This window comes from Anolis carolinensis, chromosome 6 (assembly GCF_035594765.1).
Source record: "Anolis carolinensis isolate JA03-04 chromosome 6, rAnoCar3.1.pri, whole genome shotgun sequence".
NCBI classification, from domain to species: domain Eukaryota; kingdom Metazoa; phylum Chordata; class Lepidosauria; order Squamata; family Dactyloidae; genus Anolis; species Anolis carolinensis.
In genome coordinates, this window is record NC_085846.1 from 53,431,777 (window position 1) to 53,447,899 (window position 16,123).

The 16,123-nt window shown below is 38.0% G+C and overlaps 1 protein-coding gene across 9 annotated transcripts in view; it reads right to left on the reverse strand.

Moving 5' to 3' along the window:
* Nucleotides 1–16,123, reverse strand: part of hecw1 (HECT, C2 and WW domain containing E3 ubiquitin protein ligase 1) — a 215,333-nt gene that overhangs the window by 97,009 nt on the left and 102,201 nt on the right. For 5 of the 9 annotated variants that reach the window (XM_062983799.1, XM_008112885.3, XM_008112883.3 and 2 more), the window contains 2 exons: nt 8,039–8,077; nt 6,788–6,882 (listed from right to left, as the gene is read on the reverse strand). In XM_062983799.1, the coding sequence (XP_062839869.1) occupies nt 6,788–6,882; nt 8,039–8,077 (134 nt within the window). The remainder of the gene's footprint in view (nt 1–6,787; nt 6,883–8,038; nt 8,078–16,123) is intronic. The other 4 variants (XM_062983800.1, XM_016994434.2, XM_062983801.1 and 1 more) reach the window with 1 other exon arrangement.

Here is a 16,123-nt window from a genome sequence, read left to right on the forward strand (position 1 = left end):
CTGGGAGGGCCATCCAGTCCAACCTCCTGCCATGTAGGAAGGCACAATCCAAGAACTCCCAATAGACAGCCTCTGTGGAAAAGCCTCCAGAGAATGAGACTCTACCACACTCTGAGGCAGCCTATGCCACTCTCCAGGAAATTTTTCCTAATTTTTTAAGTTGAATCTCTTTCCCTGCCATTTGAAACCATTGCTCCCTTGTACCCTGGTCTCTAGAGCAGCAGAAAAGTAGTTTTTGCCCTCCTCCTCCTTAATGGGACACCCTTTTAAATCTTGAAACATGGATCTCATGTTCCCTCTCAACCATCTCTTCTCCCAGCTAAACATTGATCAGGAGGTAAGAAGGAAGGAAGAAGAGTAGGAAGGAAGAAAGACAGGAAGAAAGAAGGAGTGGAAGAAAATGAAGGGGGGAGGGAGGGAAGACAGAAGGAAGGAAAGACAAAAGAGAAGGAAAGACAAAAGGGTAAAAGAGAAGGAAGGAGGGAAGGAGAAAGATGGGGGTAAGAAAGGAAGGAAAGAGAGAAGGAAGGAAAGACAAAAGGGGGCGAAAGAAGGAAGGACAAAAGAGTGGAAGGGAAGGATGAAAGAAAGGAAGGTGGAAGGGAATGGTGAAAGGACGGAAAGTGAAAGGGAATGGAGGGAGAGAAGGGAGACAGGAAGGAGAAAGAGGGAGAGAGGGAAGGAGGGAGGGAAGGAGGAAGGAAAGAGAGAAGGAAGGAAGGATAGGATGGTGAGAGAGAGGAGGGCCTGAGAAACAACCCAAAGGGCCGCATCCAACCCCGGGTTTACCCATGCCTGCACTATCGAAATAGCTGAACAAAAAACTATACAGCTTCTAGAAACAATCAGAGTTGTATCAAACTTTCACAGAGTGAGAGGTTCAATTAACACACCAAAATACATTGATGTGAAATATCAACTGTTGAAAGAGCTGCAAGAAAAAGAGTTTATTGAGATGAAGTATTATCAATTGAAACAGAGATTGCAGACATCCTAACCAAGCCAGATCCTCCATTTCCAGTTCCCGAGAAAGTAGATGAATCTCATGGACTTTTACTGAGGAGGGATGTTGGAAGTGACACTTGTATATGGTGCATGCCTGCAACCTTGTTTTTCACCTTTCCCCCCTAGTCTACATAACTCAAGATGTTTTGCTTCCTGTCTACATATAGAAATTACTTCTCCCTTCTTCCCAGAAGTCTTTAGTGTATTTTATTATACTTCATTTGAAAAGGGTGATAAGTCATTTCTCTGCCTCAAGATGGCCTGGCGTCGTAGCTAGTTCTGATAGCGAGAGTGAGGAGGAGCTGTTTGAAGGGTCAGTGTTCGAGTTGGAGCCCAGCAATTTCCTCAGCCAAGCTTGGAGGAAGAGCCTTTGGAGGAAGCTATCACTTCTCACCTTGCAGAGCAAGCACAAGCAAGCTCATCTGAGTAGGAGGAGGAAGTGTTAAGTGTTTCAGCTCTTTTAGTCTTGTGAAAGGAAAAGGCTTTCCACTTAATTAGCAAAAGACGAGCTATCAACAGGCAACAAAGGTGATCAGAAGTTGAATCTTCTTGCTGGCAGCAATGCTGGAGTTTGGAGCTATGACTGTTGGTAATTTTGGGATTTGTGAACCTTGGACTAATGCATTTGGATTAACCCTGGACCCTAGTATCTGTTGAAAATGGTTTTTGGATCTTTGAATGCTTTGGCTCACCTTGTGTTATTTTCTTCAGTTTCTGATTCTTTGGCTGCCTTCTTCAGTTTGGACTTGGACTGTTTGCTGTTTGGATTAACTCCCTGTTTGGAAGTTGGGTTTCAGCTCTACAACACTTACACACACACACAAGAACCAGCATTACAGACTATTCTACCAAAGTTGGGTATCTTCCTTTTGTACCTCAATTTTTTAAATCTGAGTGTATTACTCCTGCACTCACCAAAAGTCATTTTTAATATACTAGTGCTCACTTTTGAATGTCTGGATTCCTTATCTGCTAAGGTTTATATATTTATTCTCACCTTCATAACCTATGTTTCAGCCTAGCAGAAGTTCTCAGGATAAAACAACTATTCATCTATTCAATATTTTATCTGAGGATGAAACTGCTTCTCCTATGTCCTGAGACATTCGGTGTTTCAAAAAGATAGACCCAATTTGAAATTGCTACATCTCTGCAATCACACATTGTCCACAAATGAAATTCTTACCACTTGAAAGGGTGATGCATTGAGCTTTTTAAAATGATGACCACTAGGTGCTCATGGTTGCTAGGTGTCCCAGATTTTAAGGGACAGTCCTGTACTTGAATAAATATCCCACATCCCTTAACTTTCTTTCCTGGGACAATAATTGTTTCGGATTTCTGCTAGACCACAGAAATAAGGGGCCGCACTCCAGCGGAAGTGTGTCCAGCCTCTCCCCCATCCCCTTCCCTCCTCCCTTCCCAAAGTGGAAAAGGTACAACCCAAACACAAAAGGTGGCAGCAGCAGTAGCATATTTTGGGTTACTTTAAGGGCCCTAGTCCCCTCAGAAAAGAGGCCACAGCCCAGGCTCACCACTTGCCCTCTGAATGTGCCCCTTGTTCTCTCCAGAGACCCGTCACCGAGTGACAAGAGAGGCAAGCGGCCAGTTGGGAGTTTCACCCTGACAGACGCACCTCCCCAAACCTATTACTGTTATTCTATCCCTTATTTTTACCTTTGATACCTGGCAACCCTTTTCATGCACCTCCCAGCACACAAAGAGCCTCTAGTCTCAGTCATTCACAAGATGGCAACTCTACAACATACACCCGATTGAGATTGTTCTCCATTTGCGAAGTTACTTTTTATTTGTTTCTGGCTCAAAATGGTTAATATAATCTTGATAACTTAGTAATTCATTAAACTGTTTGTAACTTTTCACATAATTGTAACATGTTGCCATTGTGAAATATACTGCTTTGAAACTGGAGTCCGTCGTTTTGCAATATCTTGTATTGGAATGTAAGAGCAGGCAAAAGGAGAGCAGGAAGAGGGTAGAGTTGTTCAGTTTAAGTCAGTTCTTTTTCTTTTACAACAGAGAACTGTCTCTTAGTTAACTGTGACCGAACCAGACGTCATCTGCCCTAAATGCTTTTGGGATAGACGACTAACAGAGGAAGGAAAAACAGAGGAAAGGATGACAACAGATCCCAATTCCTCTATCTAAGCCATCTCGTTTTTAGTGGACAAGAGAGCAGTGAAACTAAGCTGCTGCTCCTTCCAAGATATCTCAAAACAAATACTTGCTATGGTAAAATGATGGGAGGCTCTGACAGATGAGGCCGTTACTGCCATCAATTATAATATATGTGCCACCACTCACTGGCGCCAGAACACAGAGTGACCCAAAAATGGCAGGAAACTCTGACTTTTAGAGTGATGGTTAATGAGCTGACAGGCCACCTCCTTATATTAATATACAGAAAAACACACGAAAACTTGAGGTGAAGTAAAAACAGAATTATGAAGTTTATTTAGAACTTGAACAAAAAGGTTGCGTATTGGTTGCAGAAGAATAACGGGTTTTTCTTTAACAGAGAATGTTTCTTTAACTTATGTTCCTCAGAACTATGTTCCCTCATAAGAGAACAAAACAGGCTTTTGAAACCTCTCAGACCTCTCTTCCAGAAGCTCTTAACCTAAGCACTCTGTGCCTCAGAAGCTCACTACAATATCTAGCACTTCTCCCCGAAGGCTATTTTAACTTTTTTCCTCAAGGAGCTTTTTAACTACCAGCTCCTTCCTCTTCAAACTCCACTCCCTGGCTGAACTAACTCTGACAATCTCTTTCTGCCTTTCTCGCGTCACCTACCTCCTGTTGCTAGGTAACTCCCTCCAACTCCATCAACCAATCAGATTCCACTACCATATATGGAGCTGCCTGATCTCTCCTCCCCTTGCCTGGCTCTGCCTTTTCTACCATGGCCTAGAACTGACTTTACACATCAACCCTGTAAGGTAGGCCATTCCGTTACAGAGACACAGCAAACTATAGGAAGATGTCTTGAATAAGGAATGGCAAGTAAGTGACAAAGTCATTGCAGCCCAGAAGAGTGATTTCTGTTTTTTAAAAAAGAAGGACTTCTGAAGCTTGGGTGGAGGAGAGGACAGGAACACTCACTATACCCTTCCCTCTCCCACTTTAAAAGTCTAAAAAGGGGGTTCACTTGCCTATAAATACTTTTAAAATATGTTAGAGGTCAAATGTTTTCCCTTCCATATGTTTATTGTTTAGTCAGTCATTAATCATGCTTTAGTATTTTAAAAAAACATTTAGAGTAGATCCATATATGTGGCTCTTTTTCAATTGACTGAGGCAATCTAAGAAGGGAGGTATTTTAGCCTGATGCCTGCAATAAGCTCAGAAGGAGCCAATGAAGCATAGAAAGTTGAAATTGTGTTTTGCAGCTGCTTGTCTTTGTATAATTAGTAAGATGGCAGTGTTATTATGTACGGCCGATTAGTATTTCTATTATATAGTCATAACTGGAGACATGATCTGAGTAGTGCCACAGCAGAAGATACTGTGGAGAATCAAAACCATTAGAGAACTTAGACATAGTAATTATCTTCTTTATGCTTTTAGGGACCAAAAAATTCAACCGAATTTCATTCTAGTATCATCTGGTTTGTATATTTTATCCCAAGGTCACAATATTCATTCTGGATTTTGATGTCATAGCAAGTAACAATTATTTTGAATTATGCCACATTGATGATAAACCAATGCGTGCTGGTTTACACTGACTAACTGATTCCACACATAGCAGAAAAGAAGTAAACAAATCATGGACCTCAGGTTCCACAGCTGATTTATAATGATGAGTGAACAGTTGACAGCTTCCTGGTTTGCCTTTCAATTGACAAGACAGAGAAATAACATTAAATTCGCTTCAGTAGAAATTCTCTGGAAGGGAAAGCTATCTGCTCCCTGCTAGGTTTACACATCACAACAAACCGAAGGTCCACGTGTTTAGCCATCTCTACTGCACATGGGCTATGTCCAAGCAGTGTGTATTGGTATGCCATTTATCCATGGTGAGTCCAGACTGGGTCTTCAAGAACAGCTACATATGCAGTTTAACTGTTGTCAATAGGAAAGAAGATAGAAAGAATTGCCTTCTTCTATGGCATTTGTTGGGAGGCAGGCACTAATGTTGAAATATTACATATAGGCCAGTTGATTATTCCCTGCAATATGCTCTTTGGGGAAGGTGTCAGTTTATTGTTTCAAAGGGTTGTTGTATGTTTTCCGGGCTGTATGGTCATGTTCCAGAAGTATTCTCTCCTAGAATACTTCTGGAACATGGCCATACAGCCCGGAAAACATACAACAACCCTGTGATCCCGGCCATGAAAGCCTTCGACAACATATTGTTTCAAAATTTGAGTATTTTTCTCTGTAAGATACCAAGCATCTTTTTAAAGAAAAAAGACATTTGGAGTTTGAAATGTTGGGCTTGAAAATTAATTTTAATGTTAGAAAAATGGTAATTAAAAACTACTAATGAAACTAATTGAATTCTTTAAGTTATTGTCAAATACACCCCATCTGCCCCAGAGTGGCTTAGTGCTCAATCCACCTTCCACCATCTGATCTGCTTACAGCCCATCTGCTCTAGTGAGAATCAATGCTCTATCCTGTGTCTGTCCCAGTGAGAAATTCAACTAAAAACATTTAATAATATACATATTCACTCTCAGCAAGCAAGAATCTCACATTTTTGAAAATGAATGGTTTAAAAAAATGAGACCAAAATTGCCAGACCTCTAGGTAACCACCAATCACCCATCTCACTCTAAGTGACCTCTCTCTGATTCCACTCTGATCCTGACTGACCATATGAAAGCAACTATTTTAGGCTTTAATAGGTTTTTAAAAAGCCACTTTGTACTCAAAACAGCTTTTAAAAAACATATGAAGCCTAAAATAAGTGCTTTCTCTTTGAAAACAGAAGCATATTGTGCTTTCCAGCAGCACTAGGACAAACATAAGTACAGATTTCACACAGGCCTTTTGGAGGCACCTGCTTTTCAGCTAAAGGGCACTAAAGTCTTTCTGAATTATACATTACCTCATAATATACTATAGAAATGAGTCCACAATATAATCAGCAAAAGAACAGAAGTTACTGAATAGATATCATCCCTCCTGACCCCCCAAGAAGGACTCTATATACTTTACCTCCATACAGACCTTAAAGAATTTTAATACTCTGGGATCTTGATCTCCTCCCGAACAAACAAATCACTCCAGCCCTAATTCTCTCAAAAGATACATTTTTTACTATTCGTTCTTTCGTCTTCTTCTTTTGTAGATTTAGCTATTCTTCTCCTTCACAAGCACAACTTCCTACACAATAGCCTTCCCCCATACAATCTACTCCAGACAGGACCGGAGGATCTTTTCATTGGCCGCCCCAAGACTGTGGAATGACCTGCCAGAAGAGCAGCGATAACACACAATTATGGGATATACACAGGAGACAAGACTACGCAGGAAAAAACTGAAGACAACGGCTCAAAAACCAAGATGTAAAGATGAAGACTATAAATATTCCTGACAAAGAAGAACCTTAAATCCTGCAAATGTTATATATTACAATTCCTATCTACTCCAATCAGGAGGGCCAAAGGTAAAGCTATATGGCAAGTGTCATCCAATAATCTCATGGACCAAAGGAGCTTCACCCAGTCCTACATCTAAAACTAAAATAATGAGAAAAAGGAAACACAAAATGATGGGATGAATATAGCAGAGAGCCAGACATAACACTTACAGGAGCTGCATTATTCTTCACTGTTACACTGGGAGTTGTTGCACGCAGTGCCCCACTCACTCCATGGTAGTATTTGAAGCAGATCTTTGTTTCAGCTAAAAGAAAGAGGAGGGATCTTGCATTAACAACACATAACAAAAGAAATCCATCATTCTAAGTTCATTCTAAGCAAGTTTCTCCTTGCTATACATGAGAGATATTTAAGTAACTAGGATTCCAGTTCAAGTAAGTTTATTGTGATTAAAATCCATTTAAATTATTATATTTGTTAATAAATTAGCTTGTTCCTTTATATCAAAAAAGCTTAAGCATGACTTATCTAGATTGTAGCGTCTACCTCTAACAAATGTTGTCACCTGTACTTACGAATGTTCAGAATTAACATTATCTAATGTATGCCAGTTCATAAAATTTCATGAATAAGTACTTCCCAATTCAAACACCATACTATTCTTCCTTTCACTACTAAGATTGTGATCTGAGTTTAATTATGGCTGATAGTCCACAAAACAGACTGAAACCTCAATAGCAAAGGAACGGTGACATAACTGATATAACCTTTGATTCTAGGAGTAAAATAATGGGGTTAGTCTTTCCTCATTTACGAATTACTTATCTCCTAAGAAGCTAGGCACTGAATACTAATTATTTGTTTCATATGATTGAAGAGTTTATAGAATTTACAACTATATTAAGACCTGATATTTCATAATGTAACAGTTGATTATGGTTGAAGATTTTCAAGTTAATTCTCTAAACACAATTAAATAACATTGTAAACCAATAGTTATATGTCTGAAAGTTTCTTAGAATTTCTATTTTAAACCTGTTTTCATAAGACCGAGACACAGGGTGTTGTGTATAGTTTTGTGTATTTTAATTTTTCCCCAATTTTTAATTAGGTTTTCAAAAAGACACAACTTAAAATACCCTCTCCACAACCTCTCCCCCCCCCCCCCGTACCTGCACCCATTACAAAATAAAAATAAAAATACATAAAAGATCTTACAAACACGGTTGACCTCTCCCCCTCAAGCCAAGGCATCAATCAAAATGTTTTAATGTCCTTCTATTCTAATTGCTTTAACTTCTGCTAAATATAAACAAATATAGTTAAATCAATACCTACCCACAAGTGAAATTAATACAAATTAAACATTTTGATTAAAATTGTATTGTTATAATTTTATCTTTTATTTCCCTTCTCAGTCTCTCCCCAATGAATCTCCTTTTAATCCAAATTGATCTTACTGTGTTTCAGCAATTTTCCAAGACTGGGACTCAAGGCACCTAAAGCCAAAACCAAACAGGAGTCTGTTTCAGATAAGTATCATTCTCAGTCCTATCTAGAGATGCCAAAGAGCAAATTTTGTATGTGAAGCTTATTCTCCACCAATATCACTATTCCCCATTCTTAATTTTGAATGGATTATCCTCAGTGTCTATTAAAAACTACTGCTCTATGAAGAAACACATCAAGTATGCAATAAAAAATCCACACAGAAGTTTCTGTCAGATACTTTGCCTGCCTCCAAAAGGAAAAGGCAGAAAAAAGATACTTCAAAATGACAGTACATCTGATGTACAAGTAATCTTTCTAAGTACTCTGGCAATTTGATTTGTATCTCTAGCTCCAAATACAATACACAGGTTTCTCTCATACTACAGACACTCCTGCATAATCAGTCCAGTGTTTAGCATCTCAGCCTCTCTTTTATTGGCCCTTTGAAGTTGTTTAAACAGTGATCACCATGTTTGCTATTTTGCATTGTTCCTTTTATTTTATTTTCACTGTTAGCTGCTTCAAAATATTTTTGCTAAAATGAAAGTTAGCTAATAAACATATAGATATATAAATGTAATAAAACCTGAGAACATTTCACCCATCAGGTTTGAGTCCAAGAAGGCTATCTTTTTATCAAGCTAATATTAATCCATACTATGTATTCATTTCTGAGAATGAAGTCTTTGACTTACAAACCAAATAAAAACTTTGCAACACAATTCTATTACTATCCATGTTTATTGCATAGGAACATTTAGGTTTCTCCCTCAGTGTGTTTAAGATTACAATTTTAATTCTTTGGATTATCCTTATCAGTTATTGTTTGCACTTTGTGCTTTGACTTTGGAACACTGACCTTGACTTTGTGGTATGAACCTCTGGCATTTGATTTGTGAACTGTGCAGCTGATAATGCAGCATAATCAAAATATTCTGTAGACCATGGTTTGAATCCCTACTTGGCTGTGGAAACCCATTTAGTGAACTTGGACAAGTCACATTCTCTCAGCATCCAGTGGCGAAGGCCAACCTTCTGAGAACAATGCTTTCCAAGAAAATCCTGTAATAGATTCACCTTAGGGTCGCCATGAGTTGGATACGACTTAAAGGCACATATTTTAAAAAGCATATGAACATCTTTCTTAAACGAATTATTCATCATAATAAAAGAAAATACTGCATGATTCAGTTTTTCAAACTTTCCAGAAAAAAGCTTTAGAAAAGACTTGAAATACATACAATAAACTTAATACTAAACTTTATTTATACCCTGCCACCATCTCCCCGAAGGGACTCAGGGTTGATCACAAAAGCACTCTAGGGTGCCACACATAAAATAGACATAAAAACAATACAAAATAAGTTTAATCAAATACAAAGTGGACAACTTCAAATGATAAAATTTAAAAATTATAAAACACAGTAATACCTGCGGATAAACTGGACATCTTCAAGTAATGAACTAAAGAGACAGAGTAACAAATAGTCCTCACATGTAGCAATAGTGGACAACTCAAGTTCAAAGGCCTATTTAAAAAGCCATGCTTTTAAACTAGACCGAAAGGTTTGGAGAGTAGGGGCTCACCTAATCTCTATAGGGAGGACATTCCATAGGACTCAACGTTCTTCATCTTTCAAACAAAACAGTGTTGTAGCAGGACCCAATTGATTCCATGCCTGACCAATCCAGAGAGTTCATACTGCTGGCCAGTCATAGATGCTAGTGTTGTATGCCTCTATCTCTTTCTGCTTGAAACTCCATACTGACTAACTGGCTTTGTTTCTAAAATCAAACCCTGGTACAAAACAATGAATTCCTGAAAACTGTTCCTGACAATTATTGGATTCTTCTTATAAAAATTGGCATTTGCCATTTTTCTTTTCTCAGTAAGATTTCACTAGATCAGGTTACTGCTAAGGTCATCATCTCCCTTCAATTAGTGCTGATAGAAGTTGCATAGCCAATCCATTCATCTCCCTGGAGATGATACAAAGTCAAAGTACTTGTGTGTGTATCAGTTATCATACTAGCTTGACAAATTTCTGAAATATCGAAGTTAGCATGGATGATTTTCAGTTTGAAATTACATAAGTTCATTTTACAGCCTGGAAAGCATAATGGGTTGTAGCAGAAGTATATATCAGAAAAATTATGCGCTTGAATATTTGGGAGAGGATTTTGGAGGGGAACTTTAATACTGCTAGGTTACTTTAACTTGACAGTACAATTCCCATTCAACTTGTCTCTTCTCTATTCCCTTCTTTCTTGCTGTTGTCTTTTCTATCCTCAACAATTAAAGTATAACGATAGGGGTCTTTTTTGGTACTCTGCAATATGCATTGCTTTCAATTGTGGTATAAAATGTTTGTTTATGGGTTTACATTCCACCTTTCCAGGTAACTACTTCGAAAAAGCAACAAATGTGCCCAGACAAACATACTTCAAACAATATCATCATATAAATTCAGAATATATTATGAATTCAAAAAAGCAGTATGACATTCAAAGAATTCTGGCCTGAGCAACTATGCATCACTTTCCTTTTGCTTGTGCTTCCTCCTCCTCACCCCTACCATAATAGATATAAGCAAAATAATTATTTGCCTGAAATTGATTTCTGTCAACAAGGATCATCCTGAGGCCCATCCATGACACCAGGAAAAATTTCCCACATTTAGATATCATTTTTCTGCACTGCTTGTATCCTTGCTATTCTCCCATTTCTTCAGCTCTGTTAATCAAGCTTAATCTCCTTTTTCTTTCACTCACAATTTCACTTGGTCTCTATATAATCCTCTCTGCTCTTCTTTTGCTCAAAGATCAGTTTGGCGTGAAGAGCTTAACTTTCACTAGAAGGATAGATTTATTATCTTGGATATAAAAAGCAACAATGCCAAGATTAAAACAGTTCCCCCTTCTTGATGTTCAAACCCTTTAAAAGCTCTAATGCATAGAACAGCTAAACCTATTTTTCCAACTATCCATCAAGGAGGCTTTGATAGACGAAAAACAATATGACATTTGCATTGCAACTTACCTCAAATCACTATTTCAATAAAATGGAAATTCATCTACTTCGTAGGCATTTTCTTTAAATAAATCCTAATAGAAAATGGAGTATCTTTTCCCATCTCCACTTCTTCAGAATCTAATTTGTTGAGGGAGACTTAAACTGTATTTTAAGTAGACAAAATACACTGAATCATCACACAAAGGCCCCATTTACACTGACCATTTAATGCAGATCAAACTGCATTATATTGTCCGAGTAGATTTAATGCAGTTCAATGCAGCTTAAACTGTATTATCTGAGTCTACATTGACCATATAACACAGTTTGATCTGTATCATATGGTCAGTGTCGATGGGGCATCAGACAAGACTTTTATCAGTAAGAGACCTGTGCATATCTGCAAAGAAGTAATGAAAAGTGGAAGGAAAATGGCTCTATTTGTTTTTATAGCTGCTACATACATACATATGTACTGGACAGTTCAGTATAAATGTATAAATATGCCCTGAAGCAGCCCTGGATCCAGTATATTAGTACCAAATCCAGGGTCATTATTCACACTAGCAGGTGGATCATTGGTGAAAGGGTTTAAAATGTGGCAGCCAGACAGAAATGAGATGGATTGTTAGGAAAGGGGTTTAAAATCTAGTAGCAGAAGGGTAAAAATGGGGAAATAAGATAATTGGGAAATGGTTTTAAAATCTGGTAAAGGTTTTATAGTGCGAAAGGAAGTGACAGCTGTTTGTGGACAGAAATCTATAGCATTCATGTTGTCCTGTTTGGGTATCACAATTCAAAAAGGATATTGACAAGCTGTAACATGTCCAGAAGGGCGAACAAAATGGTAAAGAGACCTGGAAGCTATGTCCTATGAGAAGGGGCTAGGGAGCTGGGTATGTTTAACTTGCAGAAGAGAATGTGAAGAGATGACATTATAGCCATGTTTAAATATGTGAAAGGAAATCATATGGAAGATGGAGCAAGCATGTTTTCTGCGAATGCAGAGACTAAGACACAAAACAATTGATTCAAACTACAGGCAAAGAGATTCCATCTAAACATTAGAAAGAACTTCCTGACAGTAAGAGTTGTTTGGCAGTAGAATATGCTGCCTCAGAGTGTGATGGCCTCTCCTACTTTGGAGGTTTTAAAGCAAAATTTGGATGGCTGTCTGTCAGGAATACTTTGTGTATTATTGCACAACAGAAGGTTGGATTGGGTAGATGCTTCTATGATCATATGAAAGTAAAATAACAGGAGACCATTTAAAGTGTGCACAACCAGACTTCATCTGAGTCTAGGCACATTTTTAACTCTCATTTTTTATATAAGAAAATATTGATAAAAATATAGGACAGATTTGTTACGGTTGGATTATTTTGGCCAAGAGTTGCTTTGCACTTGAGGGTACCATGTCAAAACCTACGCTTGTGAAATCTTGTGTTCTTAAATAATAATATCAGTAAACATAGGAATATACGGTATATATTTACACACACACACACACACACAATGAGGCCAGCTCAATTAGTCATCATATTCATCACATCTCAGAATCAATATGCATGAGTTTCTTTTATCTCAACTACACATCTTATGGTATTTTTAGCCAAATATTTCCATGGCAACAAGGCGAGGAATGGTCCATTTGAGAAGACAGATGTGTCAGAGCTGCATAGCTGGGGAATTTAAAAGAGTGGTCTAAGCTATTTCCCAGCACTTATTGCATCTTCTGGTTTTCTCTTAGCATCATTTGTTGCCTCTTACTTTTTGGAGTAAAAATGAATCGATTTGTGAGATGATGAAATTCTATATTTCATATTATTCCTTTTAAACATAAACAAGGTATGGGAAAACATAACGAATGGAAACTGTTACAGACCTTTCTGTTTGATTCAGGCACAGTGAGATCTGAATTTTTAGAATTATAGTCATCTGATTTGTGACATGGCTATGTGAAATGATTTCCAACCTGATCACTGGCGGTGGAAAATGGATCAAGACTACTAAATGTGAAAAGGACTTTGGGATTATTGTTGATCATATGTTGAAACTAGAAAAGAAAGTGAATGCTTTTTAGCATGCATTAATTAAAGGATATTTTCCCCTCCTACTATAGACTGTGCTGGTTGGACATATTGAGCTAGATGAAGGAAAGACTAAGGGGTGAAATGATTATAATCCTTAAATACCCGAAGGGCTATCACAGGAGGAGGAGGAGCACAACTTTTCTCTGTTGCCTAAAGCATAGAACAGGTCTCATGGCTATAAGGTACAGACAATAAATTTTGACTGAACCTAAGAATTAGTAATGGCGCTCCATGCAGTCATGCCGGCCACATGACCTTGGAGGTGTCTATGGACAACGCCGGCTCTTCGGTTTAGAAATGGAGATGAGCACCAGCCCCCAGAGTCGGTCACGACTGGACTTAACATCAGGGGAAAACCTTTACCTTTACCTAAGAATTATTATCTTGGCACTGAGAGTGGTTTGGCAATGGAGCCATAAGCCAGAGTGGTGGTGGAGTATCCTTCCATTAATTTATTTTAAGAGGCTGAATAACGACTTGTGGGGGTGCTCTAATTGGAGATCTTGCAGGGGGTTGGGCTTGATGGCCCATGAAGCTCCTTGCAACTCTATGATTCTGTGATTGTGGGCGCAATTCATTTATACTGAACAATCTGTTTCATTGGCCCCATCTACACTGACCATTTAATGCAGTACAAAGCTAGCTTCAAACTGTGGATGCCAGATAACAAACATTCACAAGTGCATGAAAAAAAGCCCTTAATGAGTGTCAGTGCTCTGTGGTTTCTTTAACCACCATCAAAACCTCAAACTAGTTCCAGGATTTCCTACCCTGTTTCCCCTAAAATAAGACATCCCCAGAAAATAAGACCTAGTAGAAGTTTTGCTGAGTTGCTAAATATAAGGCCTCCCCCGAAAGTAAGACCTAGCAAAGGTTTTGTTTGGTAGCATGCCCGCCGAACAGAACACCAGAGCATGCAGGATCGATAAATGTACGTACCATAGAATGTTGTACATGGAAATAATGGTCGTAACAAGAAATTCTTGATAGGATTCACAGTTTGTCTGGTTATGCTGGTTTGTGATGACAACTACTGTACAGTATATAATAAATGTTCATTCTTTTTGGTTCAATAATAAATGTGAATTCTTCTTCATGGAAAAATAAAACATCCCCTGAAAATAAGACCTAGAGCATCTTTGGGAGCAAAAATTAATATAAGACACTGTCTTATTTTCAGGGAAACACGGTATGTAACAATCTGCACAACAAAACCACTTTCCTTCAAGACCAATTTGAAACTGCATTAAATGGTCAGTGTACATGGGACCATAGTGTAATAGTAAGTCTATTTCAAGTTCATCTCGCTGAGGATGGTACTACACAGTCACTATAAACAAGAATAGCGTGATTCTTGTTTAACCTATATTGAAGGAATTTCTTAGACCAATTTCTTCACTGCCATATCATCCAGTTTGAAACAAATAATCTGGATTTTATATGGCAATGAAGAATGGGCCTATGAATGCCTCCAATACAGGTTAAACAAGAATCACGTTATTCAAAACCATAATCAATTAACACAAAGACATACACACTCATAGTCTCTACTGTTATACAGCAATATATCATACTACTGGCATTCAATTGACTTCAGTAGTTAATTTCTTCTCAGAATATTGCACTCTAAAAGTGTTAGAATATTATGATAATGTTTTCCTTTTGTGACTCCTACTAGCATTAATTAACCAGCAAAAATTAGAATTCTTGTACAGTATTTTTTTCTTCCATTCAGAAAATGCCAGTTGGTGGAAACCTCACTAAAACTCACAAATAACATCGTAGAAGAAGTTGAAAGCTCTCTGTCACCATGGAACCTGCATCTATCCATTCATCAACCAAGTAACAATTTATGTTAATTCCAACCTTCCATCATGAGGTTGGTATTCTATTACACTATACAACAATCAACTTAGAATTAGTAGTGAAATAGGTTAACCCATAGTCTATTTGAACTCATTTGCACTAACTGAAATGAACATTTCAATGGCTATTATTCAAGTAAGAGCTTTATGAAGTATCCCCGCTATCAGAGACGTTTGGCTCTTACTAAACATCATTAGCGCCTCCAGACTGAGGGCATAATTATGGATGATTTTGCAGCTGTCAAATATTTCTTTATTAACACAATCTGGTCTTTCATATCAATGACAAAATGTGCATGAAGTTGCTTAAAATATATTGAGATGTTCTGAATTTTTACTTGACTTCACTTAAGTAAGGAATAGATGCAATGCAAGAGAAAATTCTTATGCATCCCATTATTGGAACAAATTAAACAATTTTAAAGGCAATGAAAAACACTCAGCACAGCGCAGCTCCACATATGGAGAAAGGTTAAATTAGCTCAGGTCTTCTTATTGTACTAATTGGTAACAGTAGTGGAATTCAGTTCTCATCATTAATTCATCTCATTAATGCAGCACACAGAAGTACAAGACAATGGGAGGTGATAACATTCAACGAGAGGAAAACAAACAGGACATCTACATACTGTGCCCACGTTCAGTCTAACTCTTGGATTGATCGATATTTTTTTGGTGTCTTCCCCCTCCCACTTAGTTTCTGCAGTTTCCACTAAGTCTTTGAAGGCATTCCCATGTGACAAGGTATTTCTTGTTATGAGCATTGATAGCCAAAGTACAAAACATTTTCAGAAAAATTCACAATAGCCAAATAGCCAATACTACAGAGTGTGGACAAACAAGGATTGTGGTTGCTCCCAGTCTCTGGAAGTCTCTGGCCCCTTCTACATTGCTGTATAAAATCCAGATTATCTGCTTTGAACTGGATTATATGGCAGTGTAGACTCATATAATCCAGTTCAAAGCAGATAATGTGGATGATCTGCTTTGATAATCTGAATTACATGGCAGTGTAAAAGGGGCCTATCTTTAAGTAGGTTAGCCTTGCTCCTTCCCTGTTGTCTTTAAAGCACTAGCTAGGGA